Source organism: Protomyctophum bolini, assembly GCF_963924005.1.
Source record: "Protomyctophum bolini genome assembly, chromosome: 19".
Taxonomy (NCBI): domain Eukaryota; kingdom Metazoa; phylum Chordata; class Actinopteri; order Myctophiformes; family Myctophidae; genus Protomyctophum; species Protomyctophum bolini.
The window spans coordinates 2,443,192-2,464,420 of record NC_137880.1 but is presented as its reverse complement, the minus strand read 5'-3'; the positions used below and the strand labels follow the sequence as shown (position 1 = coordinate 2,464,420).

General features: G+C 43.2%; 1 protein-coding gene across 1 annotated transcript; it reads right to left on the bottom strand.

The window, feature by feature from the left end:
- Positions 1–7,761: 7,761 nt before the first annotated feature.
- Positions 7,762–21,021, bottom strand: LOC308334484 (activator of 90 kDa heat shock protein ATPase homolog 1-like). Its single transcript, XM_080791270.1, has 9 exons — positions 20,756–21,021; positions 19,142–19,332; positions 17,481–17,563; positions 16,408–16,525; positions 15,628–15,755; positions 15,092–15,226; positions 13,469–13,570; positions 10,943–10,994; positions 7,762–9,050 (listed from the first exon to the last, which is right to left on the bottom strand). Exons 1-9 carry the CDS (start codon positions 20,833–20,835, stop codon positions 8,878–8,880), a joined length of 1,062 nt encoding a protein of 353 aa, XP_080647396.1. The 5' UTR covers positions 20,836–21,021; the 3' UTR covers positions 7,762–8,877.
- Between the last annotated feature and the right edge of the window lie 208 nt (positions 21,022–21,229).

Sequence of the window (21,229 nt, the reverse complement as noted above, 5' to 3'; positions counted from 1 at the left end):
ATTGGACCAAAAGATATGCACCCGTGAGAGAGAGAAAGAGATAAAGAATTAGTTGATAAAACAAATTAAGTTTAATACAATCATTCCCAGGATTCCTTCAAAATAGGAGCTCTGGGGTGCCGGCAGTGCCGTCTCTATTGGATTTTGTGCCCCTCCAGTCCAGATTGGCCAGTAGTAGGCCTACCCTACTGTACCAATATTTTAATGTTTTCTCTCTAGGTCGTCCTCAGAGGAGCCCTCCATCGTCGTTTCCAGTCACCCTGGTTCTCCATAAATCTGGCCAGTTCGTTGGTACATCCACGTATGTTAGCGTGGGACGTCCTCGTGACCGGTGCCCGTGTGTTGGATCCCACAGCACTAGTTTGCTGGCTGGCAGATCTTGGTGCCTTTGGCAGTGTCCTGCTAGTCTCATTCTCCTGGCTGCTATTTTCTGGCTCACCCTTGACATTCCATCATACAGATTTGTGTTGGTAACATGTGTGCTCTTATTGATGTTGAGTACTGCACGCAGCATTCTGGTGTAGCACCCATCGAGAGACATCTGCAGGGTTGGCTTCAGGGTTCAGCATTCACTGCCGTATAGGAGAACAGACTCTACCGTTGCGTAGAAGAAGCTGAGTTTGGTTTGACAGGGGAGGTTGGAGTTCCATGCACTGGCCATGCCGTTTAGGGCCCTCCATGCAAGTGCTTTCCTCACTTTCAGGTCTTTTTCGGTTGAGTTGACCCATGAGCCCAGGTACTTGAAGTCCTTGACTTCCTTCAAAGCAGTGCCTCCTGTTGTTGTCAGAGGTGGATGCTCTGATGGGATGTTATAGGTGATAGCTCCTGAGCTTGTTCCACGTAGTCAGAGAGCAGGCTGATGTCGTCCGCATAGTCCAAGTCTGTCAGGACTACTGTTGGGTGTCGCCTCGACCTCCTTGGTGTTATGGTGAGGCCAAGGTCCTGCTCTCGTCCATTGATGGCCTTCATTAACACGTAGTCCAGGACTATGACGAAGAGGAAGAGATTGCCCCGGAGTAAGTTGGGAGGGACACCGTGGGCCTTAAGGATCTTCATCATCGTTCCTCTGTGTATCGAGTCAAATGCCTTTTTGAAGTCGATAAAACACAACACGGCAGTCAGGTTGTTCCTTTTTAACCTCCTCGATGATTCTCCTTAGGGCCAAGATCCGGGGCCACGGTGGTTCTCCCTTCTCGAAAGCCGTTTTGGTTCTCCCTCAATTGAGCCGTATCCGGTTCAGGGTCATACGGTTGTAGACCTTTGCGGTGGTAGGCACCGGGATGATGTTGGACGGAGACCATATTTCAGGCTGCTTGTTTAGCAAGGCGAGGTTACAAAACTGTAGGATGAAGTTGTCAAGCCCGCAGTTTTTTTTTTACAACCTCTGGGGGTATGCCATCCGGCCCAGCACTTTTGCCCACTCTCAGTGTGGCTTTCGCCCTGGCTAACTCACTGACCGTGAAGGGGCCATCATTGATGTCGAGGTTCTGGAGTAATGGTGGTATCATGTCTTCCTCCTCTCCATCTAATTGGAATCCGAAATTATGTTTTGCTATTCTTGAATTTGTTCCGAGGGTTCAAGAAAACACTCATGATTACTTGAAAGGACCACAACTGATCTCATACCACTGTCTCTCTCTCTCTCTCTCTCTCTCTCTCTCTCTCTCTCTCTCTCTCTCTCTCTCTCTCTCTCTCTCTCACACACACACACACACACACCTAGATGTTATTCGCATACATCAGCTCCATGATGAAGCGGGGTTACCAGGAAGCGGAGAGGGAGCAGAGGATCATGAGAAACCAACAGAAGCAGCAGCCACTCCCACGCTGGAGCGCCAGACCATAGCGTCACTGGTACTGTCGCCATGTCTGCTTACTATACTAAGCGACTTTGGGCTTGTTTTTTTTTTTCTTTCTGTAAAGTCGCTTGTAAATCTTGGTACTTGCAGTCATGGACATAGAAAGGTCTCCTTCGACTCTGGGACGTCTGCACTCAAGTGAGGGCAAGCTTCCGCGTTGGTGCCAAGGAACGTAATTGAAAGGAAAGGATGCGAGTCACGTGAGTGGAGAGACCAGGGGATGCGGTGCGTCCTTCGAAAGCCTATACACGGGTTGTGCAAGGACGTGCTGCGATTGGCCAGGAGCCACTTTGAGTGGCAGTCAGGGGGAAAAAATGCTCTCGCCAGATCGTCATTGACTATTCTCTGCCAATCGGGGTCGCCACTCGAACGGCCCTGAGTCGGCTAAGCGAACTTCGCAACGCTCAACGCGGCAACTCTCTCGCTTCAGCTCGCTCGGTTGGTGTCTCACGTGGTTCAAGTTCGCTTGAGACGGCGGGCCTCCGTCACGGTCTATATTTAGGTCTAGTCCGCAGTTGGCGAGAGGCACATCCACGTTGGCCACAGAAGCGGGGCATGGTTATAAGCACAACCCATGTAGGATTTAGAACGTTGCCACATAGTCGCACTTCCGTGCGATACACGTCGCTCCAATGAATTTGCAGCGGCGAATGATGCGTCTGTACTTTTTCAATGACGTTTGTAATGGTTGCAGGAGGGCTCCACATCGTCGGCTTTGTTCCATCAAATAATGGCCAATTTCTTTTGCCATTGCGTTGAACGTTGTATTAAATAATAGGCTTTAATTGGCGTACATCTACTGCAATGGCGGTATAAGTGTTTTAAGGTCCACAGAATGAGAGGTCTGCCCTTCCGGAAATATCGAGAAGATATTTGTGTATACCACACCATAGACAACCAATAGCCTATAAGGAAAATTTTCATCATGAACATTAAGTAGCATGTCACATGTTTTTCGTGCAAAATCTATTGGATTTAAAGAATGGATTCAGAATCATGAAAACCACCTAGTTTGAAATGTCACATGCTACTATAAAGTATGATGAAATGTTGCCATATTGGTTGTCTATGGTGTGTGGTATACAAAAATGGCCTCTCATTCTGTGGACTTTACTGACCAAGTGAATAGAAAAAACACAAATAAAAAGTATATGTCATGACGTCACAGGTTAATCCTTGGACCGCTTTCCTCGTCTAACCAACAAGTGCTATTTTTTTTAACCATTGAACTCACCGAGCCAACCTGCTTGCTCAGGGGATCAATTGAATCTTAACCATCAGGTCACATTTTGTGTCAGATCCTGTGTCTGGACCTTTGACACCATCTAAATGTCTCAATAGAGCGTCGCAGTCCCTCCCCCTTTCAGAACAACGAGTGGCCCAGGAAATGAATCCCAATGCATTTTTCCCATAGGCATTTCTTAATTGTTTTATATAAAGACCTTTTAAGCGTCGTGCGAAGCCAACTCTCACAATTTTTCGGGCCAAACAAAGAATTAGAACGTAGAAAAAAACTGCAGGTTACAACACTTTTTTTGTTGTTTTTCTTCTTTGTAATTATTTGTTTGGTCCAAAATATTGTGTGTGTTGTCATGATTTGTCACGACAAGAGTTGGCTTCGTACGACGCTTAAAAGGTCTTTAAATAAATAATTTAAGAAATGCCTATGGGGAAAAATGCATTGCGATTCATTTCCTGGGCCACTCGTTGTTCTGAAAGGGGGAGGGACTGCAACGCTCTATAGAAGAGCACTGAGTCTAAATACAACCACTGTTTTGACTGGTTTGCAGCTTACTGTTCATTTGGTCTGCACCTTTATACTAACATAATAGAAGGTTCTAAAGAGTAGGCCTACCACTATTTTCAATAGTCCTTAGCTTGATATGCCCTTTATGCTGATTGAAGCCATATCCTTACAGATGCAGTGGGTGTGTCTTGCTTGATTTCCCTCATTGAAATGAATAGAGCTTGTTCCTTGTTGACCTGCCCATATGCTGCTGTAGGGCAACAAGCAACTAGTCAATATAAAATCCACTAGTCGACCTTGTTGGTACTAGTTGATAAGAAAAAGAAAAAAACGTTTTTTTTATTTTATTTTCCCCCCTCAAGATCAGGTAGATTATAGTTAATAGTCACCAATGTACACCGTTTTTAAATGTACAAATATTTATTTACATAATAGGTAAACTAGTCGACTATAGTAAACTAGGCAACTAGTAAAAATGACTAGAAGTGAATGCTGTTGTATAGAATACGCCTACTTGATGTTTTGTACTCATACCTGACGAAGACCCACACGGGTCGAAAACGTTGTTCAACAAAGAATTTTCCCGGGAGCAGAGAAACTGTGTGTGGACATCCCTTCCTTTTCATTGTACGTATATATGTTTGACCAGCACCTGTAGCATTTCTGGAGATGTGTGTGCATCCTGTTGGATCAAGATTGAAATGTATTCAAGTTACACACTTGAACATATAGTTTGATGTCATATTAAATCATTTAGCTTCCCCCCCCGGCCCCAGCCTATAACTAACACTGGCTAAACCTAACCTTAATGTCACTAGAACAATGCCTAAAACTAATGTCACTATGCCTCCACATCGCATATAGACCATAATTGCAATCCAGGGCATTGCATTATTATAGGTGAAAGAAAAGGAGCAAAAATGAAACTAGTCACATTCAAAATGTGTCTCGTTTTTTTATGCGACACATTGTGAGCTTGTAGACTGGCCATTTGCCATTCATCGTACGGCAAAGAATTCATTTTCCTATTTATTTATATTCCTAAACATTTTCAAAGATATAGCCTTCCCATGTAATTTCCCCAAAGATAGCGAAAACAGCACGTCTACAAGCTCAGAGCAAAGCATCTCAAGTTGTAGATCTGCCATTTTTGTTATGATTAAGTATAGAGTGCCGAAGTCCTGAGTCACTCGAGTTTTTGAGTGGTGCAACCACTCTTATAGACAGCTATGTGTGTGGCTGGGTCTGTCCCTGTCTCTGTGTCCGAGTATGTTACAGCAGTACAGTAAACAGTGCCACTCACTTCAGACAGGTCTGATTTTTCTCTATGGAGAATAACATGGGGTCATCTTAAAATCGTCTCATATGAGCATTGTGGACCAAAAATAAACAAACTGTCTCTGCGATATTCTCTGAGAGGTGCCCGTGTATCGTTTATTACAGTCAGTCAGCCATATTTAATTCTAGTGAAAATGAAACTAATTCAGCAGCAGTAACATTAGTGTTTTCTCTCAGAAGGTTGATTCTTCATAAGTGAAACGTCCTGGATGATTTGCTTTTTTTTCTCCAATCACAGTTCTTATATGAGGCGATCTAAAATCCCCCTATGGGGATTACAATGCAAGTAAAAAGTACAATGAAAGTAAAAAGTACACAGAGGACTTAGCGCCCTCTACACCGATATTGACACCAGTCACCAGACTTCAGTGCTCTATACACTACAGGGTGGTAAACATCATCTATGGGACGCTGCTGGCACACGACACTGCCCCCCAGAGGCAAACAGGGAGCATTGCGCCAGAGGCTCACAACAGGGTTTAATCGGTTCTATGCACACAGCAGCCATACTGGAAAGCAATTGAGCCTCTTTGACTTAAGTCTTAATTAGGAATGATACTAATACAGGCTCTGTTCCATTTGGTGAAGCACATTGGTTCTCAAACTGTTTCAATTTCTGTTTGGTTAAGCACATTGGCTCTCAAATGTTTTTTAATTTCAAGGACCCCCCCTCCCCAACAAAATGGGACCAAATGAATCCTTATGGGTCCATTTGTACACTCTCAATAATGACACACCCGTAAGGGGCCATTTGGAACCGCCTCAAGGAACCATGAGGGTCCACACTTTGAGACACGCTGGAACAGAGCCTTCATATTAGTGTCATTTACAATTTAGGCATTTAGCAGATGCTCTTAATCCAGAGCAATTTACATTAAGCAAGAACAAAAAGCATGGCAATACATCACATACATAAAATAAGTTATCATGAATCTATATGTAGGCCAAGAACGTAACAGTGGAATATCTATATAATGAAACTATATGCATACTACATAGTGCCATTACTACTTAAAATGCTAGTCGAGCCTTTGCATATAGGCCTGTAAGGTCGTCGGGGCAATGTCAAGTGCTACGGGCCATGATGGAGTCTGAATTATCACTATAACTCTATGGTGCTGCTATAGAGGGTATATGCGCATGCATAAAGTGAATGGGACATCGAGTGGCTAAGTGACCTGGCAAAGTGAGTTTAATGTTGTTTAACATCGTCTAATGCAATCAGATTTGTTTTCTGTTTGGATGTATGGGCTGTCAAGGCCAAAAGGTAGTTTTTTTGCCACTCAGTAGGCATTCCCGCATAACTTCCGGGTATGATGATGATGTCACACGCATACCCTCCATTGTTCATGTTGGCTCACTGGAAACTCACTGGAAACTGGTGTAGACCACAAAGTGTCTTTTAATGGGTTCCAACTGCCCTCCTGGTACAAATGGACCTATATGGGTCCATTTGGTTCCGTTTGTACCAGGAGGGCAGTCAGACAGATATTTTGTGAAGCCACTAAGGAAATCGGGACTTCCTGGAAGTTCATATATAATGGCCTGTTGTGGCGCTGTCATTGGGCCCAAAAAAACCCCAAAGCTCCATAGAGGTCCATGTATTTGGGCCCAACTTCACCTAGACTGTATTACCTTAATAAACATGGTCATGAATACTTTCTGCTTCCAGTCACTAGTTTTAAGTCTCATTTATCATGTCATAATATTCTTTTTTGGAAAATTATGGTCCCATTTATTTAAAAAATGACCATAGAGTCACATATGTTCTGAGGGGCGTGGCTACCGTTACAGTCTATGTTCGAGTCAAAATAAAAACCAACGAAGAAGAAGGGGGGGGGGAAGTCCCGCCTCGTTGTCTGGGCTAGCCAATGGCCAGCTGGGCCCAAACGGATCTAGAAAGATGGCGATTTACAATTCAAGGACTGACATGCTTAATCTTACGTCCATATCAGACCCGGAGAACGCTTTGTCCATATTTTTTGACAGTCTATGGTTTGTAAGCTCATGGAGTCATGGGGGGGTCCCTGAAATAAAAAAATAAAAAGCTTGAGAACCACTATACAAGGTCCATTTGGTTCGATTCCTACACTCTCGAGTTACAGATGTGTATGGGTCCATTTGGTTCTATTTGTACAGATGTGTATGGGTCCATTTGGTTCCATTTGTACACTCTCAGGATTATGGGGATTTGAGAACCACTGCACACTAAATGGAGCCTTAATTAGTATCACCGTTACCTGTGAAGGAAGTAGGGAAGCGGCCGGGAAGCAAGGAAGCTTTGAGAAGGTAAGGACATGGTCACGTGACTGGGCTGCGCCATATGACACTTTCATGGACGCTTTCATGGGAGCCAAACAAAGCCAAACTACACCCAGAAGTTCGGCAGAATGCACCGGAGTCGATCAGAGCTCAGTGACCAGCTCATGAACAAACACCATTTCTGAATGTAAAGTAAAAAACAGAAGACATAACACATTATTGTCTGCCGTGTTGCTTTTCGGTGTACAACGTGTAATTTTATAGAGGTATGGTATCTAAAGAGCACAAAGTACCTTTCTGAACGTACCAAGTATCGCGAGACTTCCCACCGTCTGGCAGCCAAATATCGCGATACCTTCAAGCCAGAAACGATACCTGCTGCCGTTTAGATCCTCAGGTAAAATGATATTCTGTGCACATCGAAAAGCAAGTGATTAGTCTTTGTTTATATCCCTGAAGCGATTATATGACGAAGGTCTCAATTGTTCATGAATATGAGCTGGTCCAGCCGGCTCCATTCACTGCCATGTACTCATTGAACTCCCGTTGTGAGTTTTGCTCCCATGAAAGTGTCATGGCGCAGCCCAGTCACGTGACCATTTCCTTTCCTTGTCAAAGCTTTCTTGCCCCGGAAGTAGCTAGAGTAAAGGTACTTTCAGAGGGGCAGCGTGTGACACAGACGTAGGCACCACGAAAAAGCTCAACACAACCCAAGTCTAGTCAGTCAATTAAATTTGTGTGCACGAAACAAGCATGCGCGCCACAATTTCACGAGACCGCGCCCGCGTGAATACGCTTGCGTCGTCGCCCCTCGACCTCTCCGCACATCCCATATGAACGCCTCTCTCATTGAAAATGAATTGCTAGCCGCGTTAGTCACTCCCCGTCGTAAAAGGCCTTTATTCTGTGTGCATAGAGCCCAATGCATTTCCAACATGGCTGCTGTGCAGTCAGGCATCATGCACGCATATCAAACAAAATAATGTTCTGTGTCTTGTCTGTGTTTAATGGCCGCCACAATGCTTTTCCCAATGGGAGTCACATGGTTTGACCAAACATTTGTGTTTGATGGCTGTGTTTTGCCCATCAAACACACATGTTATGTTCTGCCATTAAACGCAGACATAACACAGAATATGTATTTGATATGTTTGTATGAGGACTCAGAGGCTATTCAAACGTCAAACACAGTTTCCACCCATAAATATCAGCCAGGCACTTTTTAATAACAAGTAGCACAGAGCTTTTTGTAAGAGCAGAAAATACTTTACAAAACATTACATCGCAAAATTACAACCACCGCCGACCAATAGAATTCATGTCCCGATACCATTTTTTACGAGTACGATTACAAGTACTTTGTTTTTAGTACTCACCAATACAGAGTACCGATACAAGTACTTTTTATTTTTGTTGAATAACCACTTATTTCATCTCCCTTTTTCTCAAATTTAATTTAATTGCCATGCCATGTACTTGTAATGATACTGTAATGTTCAATTAACACAATAATAATAGCCTGAAAGCTTGAACGTTTTGGGTTTTGGGTCAGAGTATCGGTTCCGAGTACCGAGTACGAGTACTTCGGCCCGAGTACCCGATACCAGTATCTGTATCGGAACAACTCTACCGACCAACACGACCGACTCCCCCTCTCTCTCTCTCTCTCTCTCAGTAGAGTCGAGCTCCGTAACCGAAAGTCTGTTTGATGGCCTCGAAGTAGAACCTCCTCCATCCCTCCTTGGTGCGGTCCTCCTCCTCCACAGGGACCCCCTTGGCCTCCAGATTCAGCTCCGTCTCGTCTCCCTTGTCCCTCAGCAACAGGCTGATGGTGGCGTAGTGGTCTGGAAAGTAATAAAACCTCACTTTAAAAACCCAACTCGTCGGCCCCGGGGCAGCTAGTGTAGCGGTCCGGCCCGACGTGTTTTCAATGAGTCCAACGTTCATTAGATATTGGCAGCAACCTTCAGCCAATATACTGACTGCAGAAAAAAGCAATAAGAATAGTCAATAAGGTAAGATACTACGAACACACAAATTCACTGTTTCGGAATTCACATACGTTAAAGGGTTTTGATTTAGTTGATTTTAAAACAGCACAACTATTATTTAAAGCAAGACATGAACTGCTTCCTGGCAATATCCAAAAAAGGGATAGGGATGGGAGGTATGAGTTGAGAGGGGAATTTAAACTTTAAACAAATAGGTGTTGGAACCACCTTGAAGAGTATGTGTGTTTCTGTTCATGGAGTTAAGCTGTGGAACAGCTTGTCTGAGCCCATAAAGCAAAGCATCAACCTAAAGCAATTTAAAAAGAGGCTCAAACAGGAATTATTGGATAAATATATCTTGAAGTAGTACATTTTAGCTTTTTGTCTTTTTTCCTCCTAGTTTCTCGTTTTTGGTTTTTGTTTGTTTGTTTGTTTATTTTTTATTTTATAAATGTAATTAGTTTGTTTTGTTTATATGTTGATTGTTATGCATATCCTCATTAGTATTTTGGAATACATTGGGATAAGGATAGGCACTAATAAGCTATAAGCTTCTGCCTATGCCTTTTCGATCACCTTAAAAAAAACTGTTTTGTGTAATGTCTCGAAAGATCGAAATAAACTATTCATTCATTCATTAGAAGGACAATATCAGTCATCAGAAGCAGAGACGTGTTTTCAACCAGTCTTAGGCCCGATTGATACTCCTATTTTACCACTGTTTCGGCGCTGTAGTGCCGAAACAGACTTTTATTCGGCTCTAAAATAGGAGTATGAATCGGCCCTAACATTCATTAGGACAATATCAGTCACCAGAAGCAGAGACGTGTTTTCAATGAGTCTAACATTCATTAGGACAATATCAGTCACCAGAAGCAGGCGTGTTTTCAATAAGGCGTGTTTTCAATAAGTCTAACATTCATTAGGAGGACAATATCAGTCACCAGAAGCACAGCTGTGCGTTTTCAATAAGTCTAACATTCATTAGATTAGGACAATATCAGTCACCAGAAGCAGGCGTGTTTTCAATTAGTCTAACATTCATTAGAAGGACAATATCAGTCACCAGAAGCAGAGATGTGTTTTCAATGAGTCTAACATTCATTAGAAGGACAATATCAGTCACCAGAAGCAGACGTGTTTTCAATGAGTCTAACATTCATTAGAAGGACAATATCAGTCACCAGAAGCAGAGATGTGTTTTCAATGAGTCTAACATTCATTAGAAGGACAATATCAGTCACCAGAAGCAGAGACTTGTTTTCAATGAGTCCAACATTCATTAGAAGGACAATATCAGTCACCAGAAGAAGAGACGTGTCGTGTTTTCAATAAGTCTATCATTCAGAAGGACAATATCAGTCACCAGAAGAAGAGACGTGTTTTCAATAAGTCTATCATTCAGAAGGACAATATCAGTCACCAGAAGCAGAGATGTGTTTTCAATTCGGCTAACATTCATTAGAAGGACAATATCAGTCACCAGAAGCACAGATGTGCGTTTTCATTCTAGTCTAACATTCATTAGATTAGGATCAGTCACCAGAATGTTTTCAATGGTTTCAATTAATCTAACATGGTTAACATGGAAGTTTGAAGTTGAATGCTCTTATACCGTACAGTAAGGGGGGGGGATAGTTAAATGCAATTATGTATTGAATAAACTTAAAACACTGTGCCTACACAAGCCTGAGTAGATTAGAAATACAAAGATGCGATAAAACTCATTGACACCAAGAACGTACCGCACGGCCAAGACTTGAACCTCCATCTCATGACGATCTTTTCGTTTGGGACCTGAAGATGGAAACAAAAATGTTGTTTACTCTATTTTTAAATACAAATGGTTTCTTAGTCCCATTGTTTATAGCCTGGGAAACGTCCATGTTACAGTGCATATTATGTGAATATGACTCACAATAACCAAGGTAAACACATAAATGGGAATGCAGAGAGACAATGTAGTGCCTCAGTAATCTAGGTAGGGTAAACCTAGGAATTTAGCAACAGTATAATATACAAAAAATAATCTGTACATTGAAACTATAGGATGGCAGGTCTCAGATCAAATGCTTGTCTGCACTATGTCTATGCACTATTGACCCCAGGGTGTGCGAATGTCTGGGGCATTACTTTTTTTAACTTTTATTAATTATTTTGCCGTTTTTATAGTGCCCCTAACCCCTACAAATGTGTTATTTAGGACAGCAGCGCGCACACACACACACACACACACACACACACACACGAGAGATGATTACAAACTACAGTCAGAAGCACACCACAAGTTACAACAACAACAGGACACTGCAATCCTGCAACTTTAGTCTCAATGTGTTTTTTTTTACTGGTTAAATAAAATGTTAAAGCTCAAAAGAACCTGGCACGGACCTCTAAATTACATTTTAACCTTTGCATAAGAGGGATGCTCGTTCTAATGCAAATGTTGCACATGAAGTGAAGATTGACCACTCAGACCGACCGCTTGAATGGTCCATGAGTCATGACCAGTCACCGGGGGGGTCCTCTGCAAAATGGGTTAATATAGCAGCCATGGCACAAAACGTTTCAGATGGGGTTTTGTGGCCAAATTAATTATGAATTTCATCAGGTCTCTTTTCCCCCCCATGTATATAGGTTTTGTCGTCTTGTTCATATTCAATATTACTAAAGCTTGGTTTCACCTGAAGACAGTGTCTTTGGTTTTCTCTCCCTTGTTCATGTCAAATCATCTGAGGTGACACATAGACGGATGCATATCTTTGGTCCCACGTCCTCCAAGTCAGACACGCAATAGTCCGACACCCATACCTCAAACCTGACCCTAATCCTTAAAGGTTTTATGACATTAATTTTTAATTTTATTTTTTTTTCTTTAAGGTTTTATGACCTCAATTACACCCAAAATACCTGAACTTTGAACATTCAGTGGATTTTCTGTGGTCTGAAGTTTTCTTTGGGGTTTGGAAGCCTTTTGAGCTACAATGAAAACAGGTAACACAGTGAAAACAGTGACATCTGCTGGCAAATCCCATTGACATATGGGATGTGCAGGCTCTTACATCACAAACTGCCGGCAAATCAGAGCACCTGTTTGAGCCAGAAAACCCCAGATCACAGAAAATCTACTGAATGTTAAAAGTTAATGTTTTTTGGGTGCAATTGAGATTAGAAAACCTAACAAAAATAAGAACAATTCCAAAACCTTTTTTTTAATGTCACAATCCCTTTAACCCGGAAACCTAACCACACGCGGAAGCCACAGATGAGTCTTAACCGGCCACGTACAGTATGCCGGCGCCACGGGTGAGTCTTAACCCGCCACGTTCCACGGACTATTGGTACGTCCGAGACTCGGACTAACGTATGCCCCCCTGAAATAGACAATGCACCAAACATGAACCTCATCAGCACTGCCTTGTTGCAATGCAGAAGCACTGTGTGCCTGTGCACCGTTTGTTGTCGCATTCATATGCCATGCATATAGACGCATTTCCAGACAACGTCACGCTGACAAGAGCCTGTATGCGCGCGCAGGTCGGTGGCAAAAGAAACCGATGGCTGATTAGATGCAATGTAGAGGTGAAAATGCATACCATCAAACTTTCAGATGCCGTTTTCCTCCCAGTGTGGAGGAAGTTGGTTTAGGGTGGATGTTTACTGTGGTCTCTAGCTCTTGAAAGATACACCTTGGTTTATGTTGTGTAAACTTGTGAGTGGTGCAACAGCGCCCCCCTGTTGGTACCCTAAACATTCATAGGGACACAGGGACACAGCCAGGGACGGACATTGCTGCACCACTCAACAATAAAAGTGAATCGCAAAGCATTCGTCCCACACGTCCAGTCGCCTCCCCATGATCACTGCTGCTTGATCGCCGAGCTGATTCCCCTCAAACTTGATTTATGCTCCGCCAATGAAAAAGGTGCAGAGAATGGCAGAGAACAGAACAGCAGACCTCTGAGCTCACAGCGGCCGGAACTAGGGCATTCACTTTTAGTCATTTTTACTAGTTGACTAGTTGCCTAGTTTACTAGTCGACTAGTTGAATAGTCGACTAGTTGCTTAATGCCCCAGCCAGAACCACAACGCGATGTGAGCTTGCAACACAACAACACAACAAGAGGAGTTTGACTGAACTGAAACCAAGCGCTTCTCAAAACAACAGCTTTGGGGGGGGGGGGGGGGATCTGTTGGGAATTGATTACATGAAACTGGCACCTGTGTGTGCAGTCTCAATGTTTCACTGGTGAAATAATCATCATCTTTACCAGTTCCTGGAACTCTCCGTGCACGTTCCCGTTCATCATCTGGAACTTTCCTCCCCGGCAGCCGTCGACGATGGCGTCGGACCGCGTGAACACCTGGACAAACTGCATCATAGGAGATTAGGAGGAGAGCGTTAGTGCAGCTATTAACCCATTTAGACCAGAGGACACAGAGATTCAGTATGAGGTGTGATTCCGTGTGTGTGTGTGTGTTCTTGTATTAGTGTTAGGATGATATGTTTAGAGGCCCTCACTTGTATAGAAATAGTACATTTATATAGTGAGCGGGCAGAACTGCTCAGACGTAACATAGGTAAACTATGCATAAGCAAACTATGCGTAATTCCAGTGGCTTTCAACCTTTTTCATATCAAGGCCCATTATTACTTGCGCAAGCAGAGCGCGCAAGTAATAGTTTTCGTCCAGGTATGTCGCCGTTTGATGCGTATGCGCCGTGCCAGCGTATGACGTAATGACTACTTGTGCTTGATATGGCAGTGGTGTCAGATTACATACATGTATACATATGGGGCATTACCTTTAATCCTCCCGACACTAAAACATATCGTCATTACGTCACCCTCGAAAACCAATTACACCCTGGCATTGGGTCCTTTAATCCACATCTGTATTACGTCATCTTTGAGAGCTAGTTGTACTAGTTATACCCTGGAAACATACGCATCAAACGGGGCATACGCAAAGTGACCACAGTATACTGCTAATCAACTTACGAATTACATATACATATACATAGAGGCATTTCCTTTAATCCACCCGACACTGTACTTGCACGCTCTGCTTGCGCACTAGTAGGCCATTTATGGCCTACTTGTGTGCAACAAGCAAGTAGGCACTCGACAAGAGTGCATTTCAGCCACGGACCACAATTTGATGAGGTTTAGCCTCTCAGACCCAAAACTAAAGAATATGTCCACAATTCCATGCTGTATTGATATGGGTACCATTAGGAGAGATAACAGGCAAACATCGATCAAAATAGAAATTCTTCTAAATTCTCTAATTGTGTGTAGACTTCTTGGAAATTCACTTTGAACCAAATGGACCTGTAAGGGTCCATTTTACACTCTCAAGAGATCTATATGGGTTAATTTGTTACCAACTCTCCATAATTTTTTGTTTTTCTGTCTCTACTTAGTATAGTGATAGCTTAAATGATCTATAAAGGAGTACGGGGGGTGATGTATGACAACATTCCGATTCAATTTTTACTAACATAACTTGTGACTATCTCTTGAACTCAGATTAGCCAATTTATACATTATTACTTCTGTTGTAAATTATTGTATTTTTTTATTGTGGTTTTATTTTTTGTCCTATTGTTTACACTTGGTCAAATATGTATAGTTGTTTGATTGGACTGTTCTTTTTTTGTGTGTCTGTACTTTTTAATATATTGTCTTAAAAGGAAAAATATATATGACGATAACTGTGGGGGATAGGGGAGAAAATGGAAAAAAGGCTATGTCCACCTGTCAACTTGTTAAAACTTTCTACCAATAAAAACATATTTAAAAAAATAAAAAGTCATTAGGGTGAGCATTCCGGATACTGTGTGTGTGTGTGTGTGTGTGTGTGTGTGCGTGTGTGTGTGTGCGCGCACACCTCCTGCTTGAGGAAGGTGACGTAGAGCTCGTCGGGCGACGTCAGGAACACCTCTTGGAGCGAGAAGCTGCACGTCGAGAGTCGAACCCCGGCTGAGCCACTGCTGGAGGGGGCGGGGCTGGGGGCCGAGCTAACCTGGACACCGGACAACCGGACAACACAGCATGAATAGAATGTCCGTTACTCGGACGGAGAGACAGAGTAGGGCTGCGCAATTAATTGCAAAAAAGGATATCGCAATCTAGATTCAGACACGTACATTTTTAGCAAGTATCGTGCAGCAATAGTTGGCTGTCCGGTTCATTTCAGTTACTCTTATGTTTTTTGCTACAAGAGACAGACTTTAACAGAGGTTCAAGTCAAGCACTTTGATGTTTGTCCGTTTGAAGCCACAGTAGTTGGTACTAGGTGACACATTTATAATGCAGTGATGTTCAGAAACTACAGACAATACATGTATTTTCATTGACAAAATGAGAACCGTGTGAGAATCGTGATGTCAATTCTTGTGGAGGAAAATCGAGTCGTTGTCTTACCTGTGTTTTGTTGGGCATGGCCTTGGTGGGTGTTTTGGTGGTGGTGGTGGTGGTGGTGGTGGTGGTGGTGGGTGTGTTGGCCTCGTTGGCCTGCTTGTCTGTGGGCAGAATCATGCCCTGGGTGTACTCTGAAACCAAAGGCATATTAAAAGGAAGGTAAGGCCATTGACTTCATGCCCTGGGTGTAAACTGAGGCCACTTTTACACAACAACCACCCTAAGGACTACTATCTGCACTGCACATAGAAACAGAGCTGTGACCTATAAACACATCTTAAATCAGATTTCTGTATACTATTTAAATAGTTTTGAGAAAGAACTGCTGCTATTTGTCTCAAAATGCCTGCAAAAAAAATGCTATTTGTTTCAAAAAAGCTTTATATCATGTATATAACGATGCTATGTGACATACAGTAGCTCTGTCTATACAAAATGCTGTACCCCCTCCAACTGTATATACTTTACCCATTTTCAACAGTTTTATTTATTGTATTTTGAGACTTGCTTTGGCATGTTGTATGTTTTCTCATGCCAATAAAGCTCCTTTGAATTGAATTGACAACGGTCTCCAGAGAAAACTGTAAAGTCCTGTTGCGTTCTCATTTTGTATTCAGCCTTTAAACGAAGACGCAACGGCTGTAGTGTGCATGCCAGGTGGCTGAGATTGGAGACCATCTCATCAGGTGGTGGTCCGTGGCTCAAATGCAGAATAAATAATGGGACCTTGACATGAAAAGGGTTGAGGACCTTACTGATATAAAAGTATAAATGCAGTGTTACCTGATCGCAGGTGTTTGACATACAGTCCCATAGCTGAACGCACTTTCTTGATCCCCTCTCTCTTCATCAGGTTCAACAGCGGAGTGGAGGGTTCGTCTTTACACAGAGACACACTGATCTGCGCACGTGCACACACACACACGCGCACACACGCACACACACACACACACACACACACACACACACACAGTTACTAAGACGTTTTCAGAGACCAGAAGGAACGCAGGGCCGCATGTCAGGAATCGATCTACATTCTTTATTTCACACTTTTTATTAGACAGATACAGACCTTTGCCACCTAGCCCAACCCCCATGCAAAGAACAGCTGGTTTCAATCCCAACATGGGGTTCGTTTAGCCGTCTCACACGTACTCTCGACATTTGCAAATACAGGTGCCGTGAATCAGCTGCCGTGTCCTCCCAATCAGGGAAGCACAGGTGCTGCTCTCACCAGTGTTGTTTTCGTCGACTGTCGACTAAAACGAAAAATGTTCGTCGACTACCTTTTTTTCACTGACGAAAACTAAATAAACTAAGCTACGATGACTAAAACTAAGACTAAATATATCGACAATTTCGTCAACAAATAAAAACTAGACTAAAATGTTAGGAAGGGACTAGTGGACAAGAGATCCAGTACAAGTCATTTTACACTTGGTTGCATGCTGAAAATAGCCGATCTACAAGCTCACAACGCGTCGCAGCGTGACGTGTTGTGAGCTTGTAGATCGGCTAAGTGTAAAATCAGCCATACGACATCAAGGCCCGCCAAAACACATTTTAGTCGACTAAATCAACTGTAGATTTAGTCGACTAAAATCACGTGACATTTAGTTGACTAAAACTAGACTAACACTAAAACATTCCAGGTAACTGAAATGTGACTAAAACTAAGTGGAAACTATTCAAGAGACTATGACAAAAACTAAAATCAGAGTCCGCTGACAAAAACAACACTGCTGTGTCCCCCCAATCAGGGAAGCACAGGTGCTGCTCTCAGCCCCCTGGAGAGTGACATAATGTGGATTTGTGTGTGTGTGTGTGTGTGTGTGTGTGTGCGTGTGTTTTCTTACATCCAGGTCATCCATGTCATTCTCATCAGAGAGGTTGGGGATGTCCACATTTCCTTTGTATTTTATACCAGTCGTAGATGTTCCTGTAACGAAACGCATATTCATGTTGTTAATGCGACATGTTCAAATGTTGCCAATATCGTTGTCTGGGGTTTACATTGAGGAGGATGGAGACATGGTTGGTTCATTTTGCCTGGCAACCCAGAACCAATGAATGCGTTGCTCAGCAACCCAGAACCATTCATACGTTGCCTAGCAACCCAGAACCATTCCTACGTTGGAGAAGAGCATGGTCTATATCGTAAACCACTGGAACGTCTTTGGCAGTGAAGCGTTGCATTTAACACCCGAGTTATCCTTCCTAAGTAGTAACGCCCAGCGCTCAGGACGGAGATTAATAAAAGGACGGAGATTTGTTGATATCAAAACCGATCGCATCAAAGGCTGGGAGCGCCTGTTGGGCAACATTCAATGTAATTTCCGTAATTTATCCAAAATGTCCCCCCCCCCCATTTTAGCAGATCGGATGGAAAATCTTAAAACGTGATTAACTCTTGATCTAAATCATTCCGTCCAATTCTAAGCAAAGATTGTGTTTTAGACGGGGCATCGCGGTCCCGTCGCTAGTCGCCTTAGAATTAATCATACCTCCCGTTGTTGTCGATGATCGCCTCGGGGGTGTTTTGGCTACATCTAGCTACTTCGGCTACATCGGGGATAGCGCCTGGTGCGTCGCTAAACGTGCTCCGTTGCTGCAAATCACTGGGCGCTCTGATTTAATGGTCCTAAATACCCCCGGGCGTTCGGGGTGTTAAAGGGACACTTCACCCTTTTAATGACGTTTAGAAGCTTTAGATCACTTTCCTGGGGGTATTTATGTGTGTAATATGTGGTTTTAGATATTTTAGATTGTAGCAGTGAGCCTGTTGTCTCTGATGTCATGGACGGAAGTAGGAACCTAACATCCGTTACAGTAGAAACTGTGGCGGTACAATGAAACTTTGAGTATACGCAATAGAATGCTGGGGGAAGTTATAGAATGGGGAGTTAAATTCCATAGTTTTGGAGCCAAAAACAATACTCCCTCATTTCACGAACCACCATAATCTCTGAGTGTACAAATGGAACCAAATGGACCTGTAAAGGCCCCGGCCTACGTGCTTCAGTTTTAGCCATCCTCACCCACGGTGGTAATCATCATCATACTATTATTATCCCATTCAGGACGGGAACCCCTTTTGGTGTTTCAAGCATCATGTTATACTTTAGCTATTGACAAATTGCAGATGTACAAGCTCATAGCGCGGCACCGAGTGCCGCGATACGAGCTTGTAGATCTGCTTTTTTTTTTTAAACCGTGATAATGTGGTGCAAATCTTTGAATATACAGTATATTCTTCAACAGCGTACGTTTTTTCACTCAAATCTTTGCTTCCGGGGGAGGGGGGGGGGGGGTTAGTCCCTGGAACAACATATTTTCTGATGTGGGTCGGCAGCCAATTAAATATATTTTTGGGGGTCCTCAACATAAAAATGTTTGAGAACCACTGACTAGAAACATGACTTTTTCATGAAAACTGTCAGGATTTAGAAGGCATTTGTAGGAATCGTCCTCGGGTCTTAAAATGGCTTCTTCTTAGAGGTGGTATATAGATACTGACCCATCCATGAGGCTCGGAGGACCCACTCGTAGAAGAAGATGAGTTTCCCTTTGCGGTTGTTGACGGACGACTCTCCGTCCAGCTTGGGGACATCGGTGATGTAACAGCTGCCCTCGGGACCCTCCACCCGGATCTCCAGCAGCAACTCCTTCAGGTGTTCCGAGGACCAGCCTGTCGCATCCCGCTCCGTCCTGGAAACACACACACGCGCATCATGCCTCTGAGGACATCACATTTTTGAGACAGCGATACTACGATTATTAACCCATTCTGAACGGGAACCCATTTTGGTGTTAGCATCATGTTATGCTTTAGCTATTGAAAAATAGCAGATCTACAAGCTCATAGCGCGCCACCGAGTGGCGCGCTTACGAGCTTGTAGGTCTGCTATTTTTGAAAAATCGAAGAACGACTGACATTTTTAGAATCTGATCTCAGGTCAGAATGGGTTCATCAGACCAGTGTGTGTCCAGTGGAAACCTCGTATGAATCTGATCTCAGGTCAGAATGGGTTAAGTGGTGCAACCACTTCCTTAAGTGACTATGTGTGTGTGTGTGTGTGGGTGGCTGGGTACGCCTGAGCACGAAAACAGCTGTCGTCATTTCTCAACCGTTTCGGACGCGGGGCGGCTCGCCGGAATCGGGCCGGCACCCCGGGTGCGTTCCCCCCACACGGAGTTGCACCACTTACTTCACACGGGTGTGTTTTGTTTTAACACATTTGTCTTTTTAACCATAAGCCTACAGCACAAAAATAGCAGATCTGTTATGAAAACGATGCAAAAAGTAATTTCTTTGTATATTTCAGTGATTTTATGTCATATCTGACCCATGTAATTTTACAGAAATTACATTTGTATTCATTATTATTATTATTATATGTCAATGGTCAATGCCAAAAAAACACAATGAAATCCCAACTACTGTGTGACAATCAATCGTTAACTTACTGTAAATGTTTTGTATCGCGACAGCCCTATCCGAGCTGTAGTTGTAAGCGACAGTGTCAGATTTATAAATACCCTGCCATGTGCGAGCGCGCACACACACGCACACGCCATCTGGGACACCATCTCTGATCCTAAAATAACCCCTTGGCTACAGCTACGACCCCCCACCCAACACACATGGGCCTACACGTACAGTACACACTGCAAGTTACAACAGTCCACAAACTTCTAGTCTCTAGTGGTCATTCCAGAAGGTTCTGGAAACCAGGGCTACTGGGTTTCCTTTCTTTTAAGGCACCTCACTCAACCATAAACACATCCATCCATTCATTTATAGCCTAATAGTAATAATAATAATGGCAATAATGCCAGCTGGTAGATCACAATCTCACTGCTAAACCAGACCGTTTTGTCACTCAGTATCTAGGGCTTTATGACATGCATTCCAACTCTTTGTGATTACAGTGTCCGATATGATATCCATACTAAACTATTAGAAAAATACGTCGTATGCGGACGTGTAAATACATGTTAATAATGTAACCATCTGGACGGATAAATAACGTTCAATACAATAGACCCATGCTTATAAATACAACATACAATATAGCAACAATCAACAACAAACGATAATGATGAACTATAGCCAGCTAGCGGGTCTCACCAGTGCCAGTTGTTGACGTTAGTCGCGTCTGCTCTCTCCTCCACTATCCAGCGTGGGTCTCCTTCTCCCCATTTAGCCATTGGTGGTGTGTGTGTGTGTGTGTGTGTGTGTGTGTAATCCCCCCAATCCAATAAACACGTCAACTTCAATGAACAATAACTGAATTGATCTGCGTCGATTTGAGCCCAAATGGACGTTTATAAATCCCTGTCGTGGGCAGCAGAGCAGCTGATCGCCGGACAGGGTACTGTCTCTCTCTCTCTCTCTCTCTCTCTGTGTGTGTGAGACTGTGAGTGTGTGTACTGTGAATGAAGTGAAGTGAAGTGAAATAGATACCGGCACAAGTTTATAAACGTCACATCCGTGCCAGTGTTGCCAGATGTAGGAGAGAAACAAGCAACCCTAATAGGCTATATGTGAAATTGTTGAAGATGAAAACTATTCAGTCCAACAAAATGAAGTGACTTTGAATTT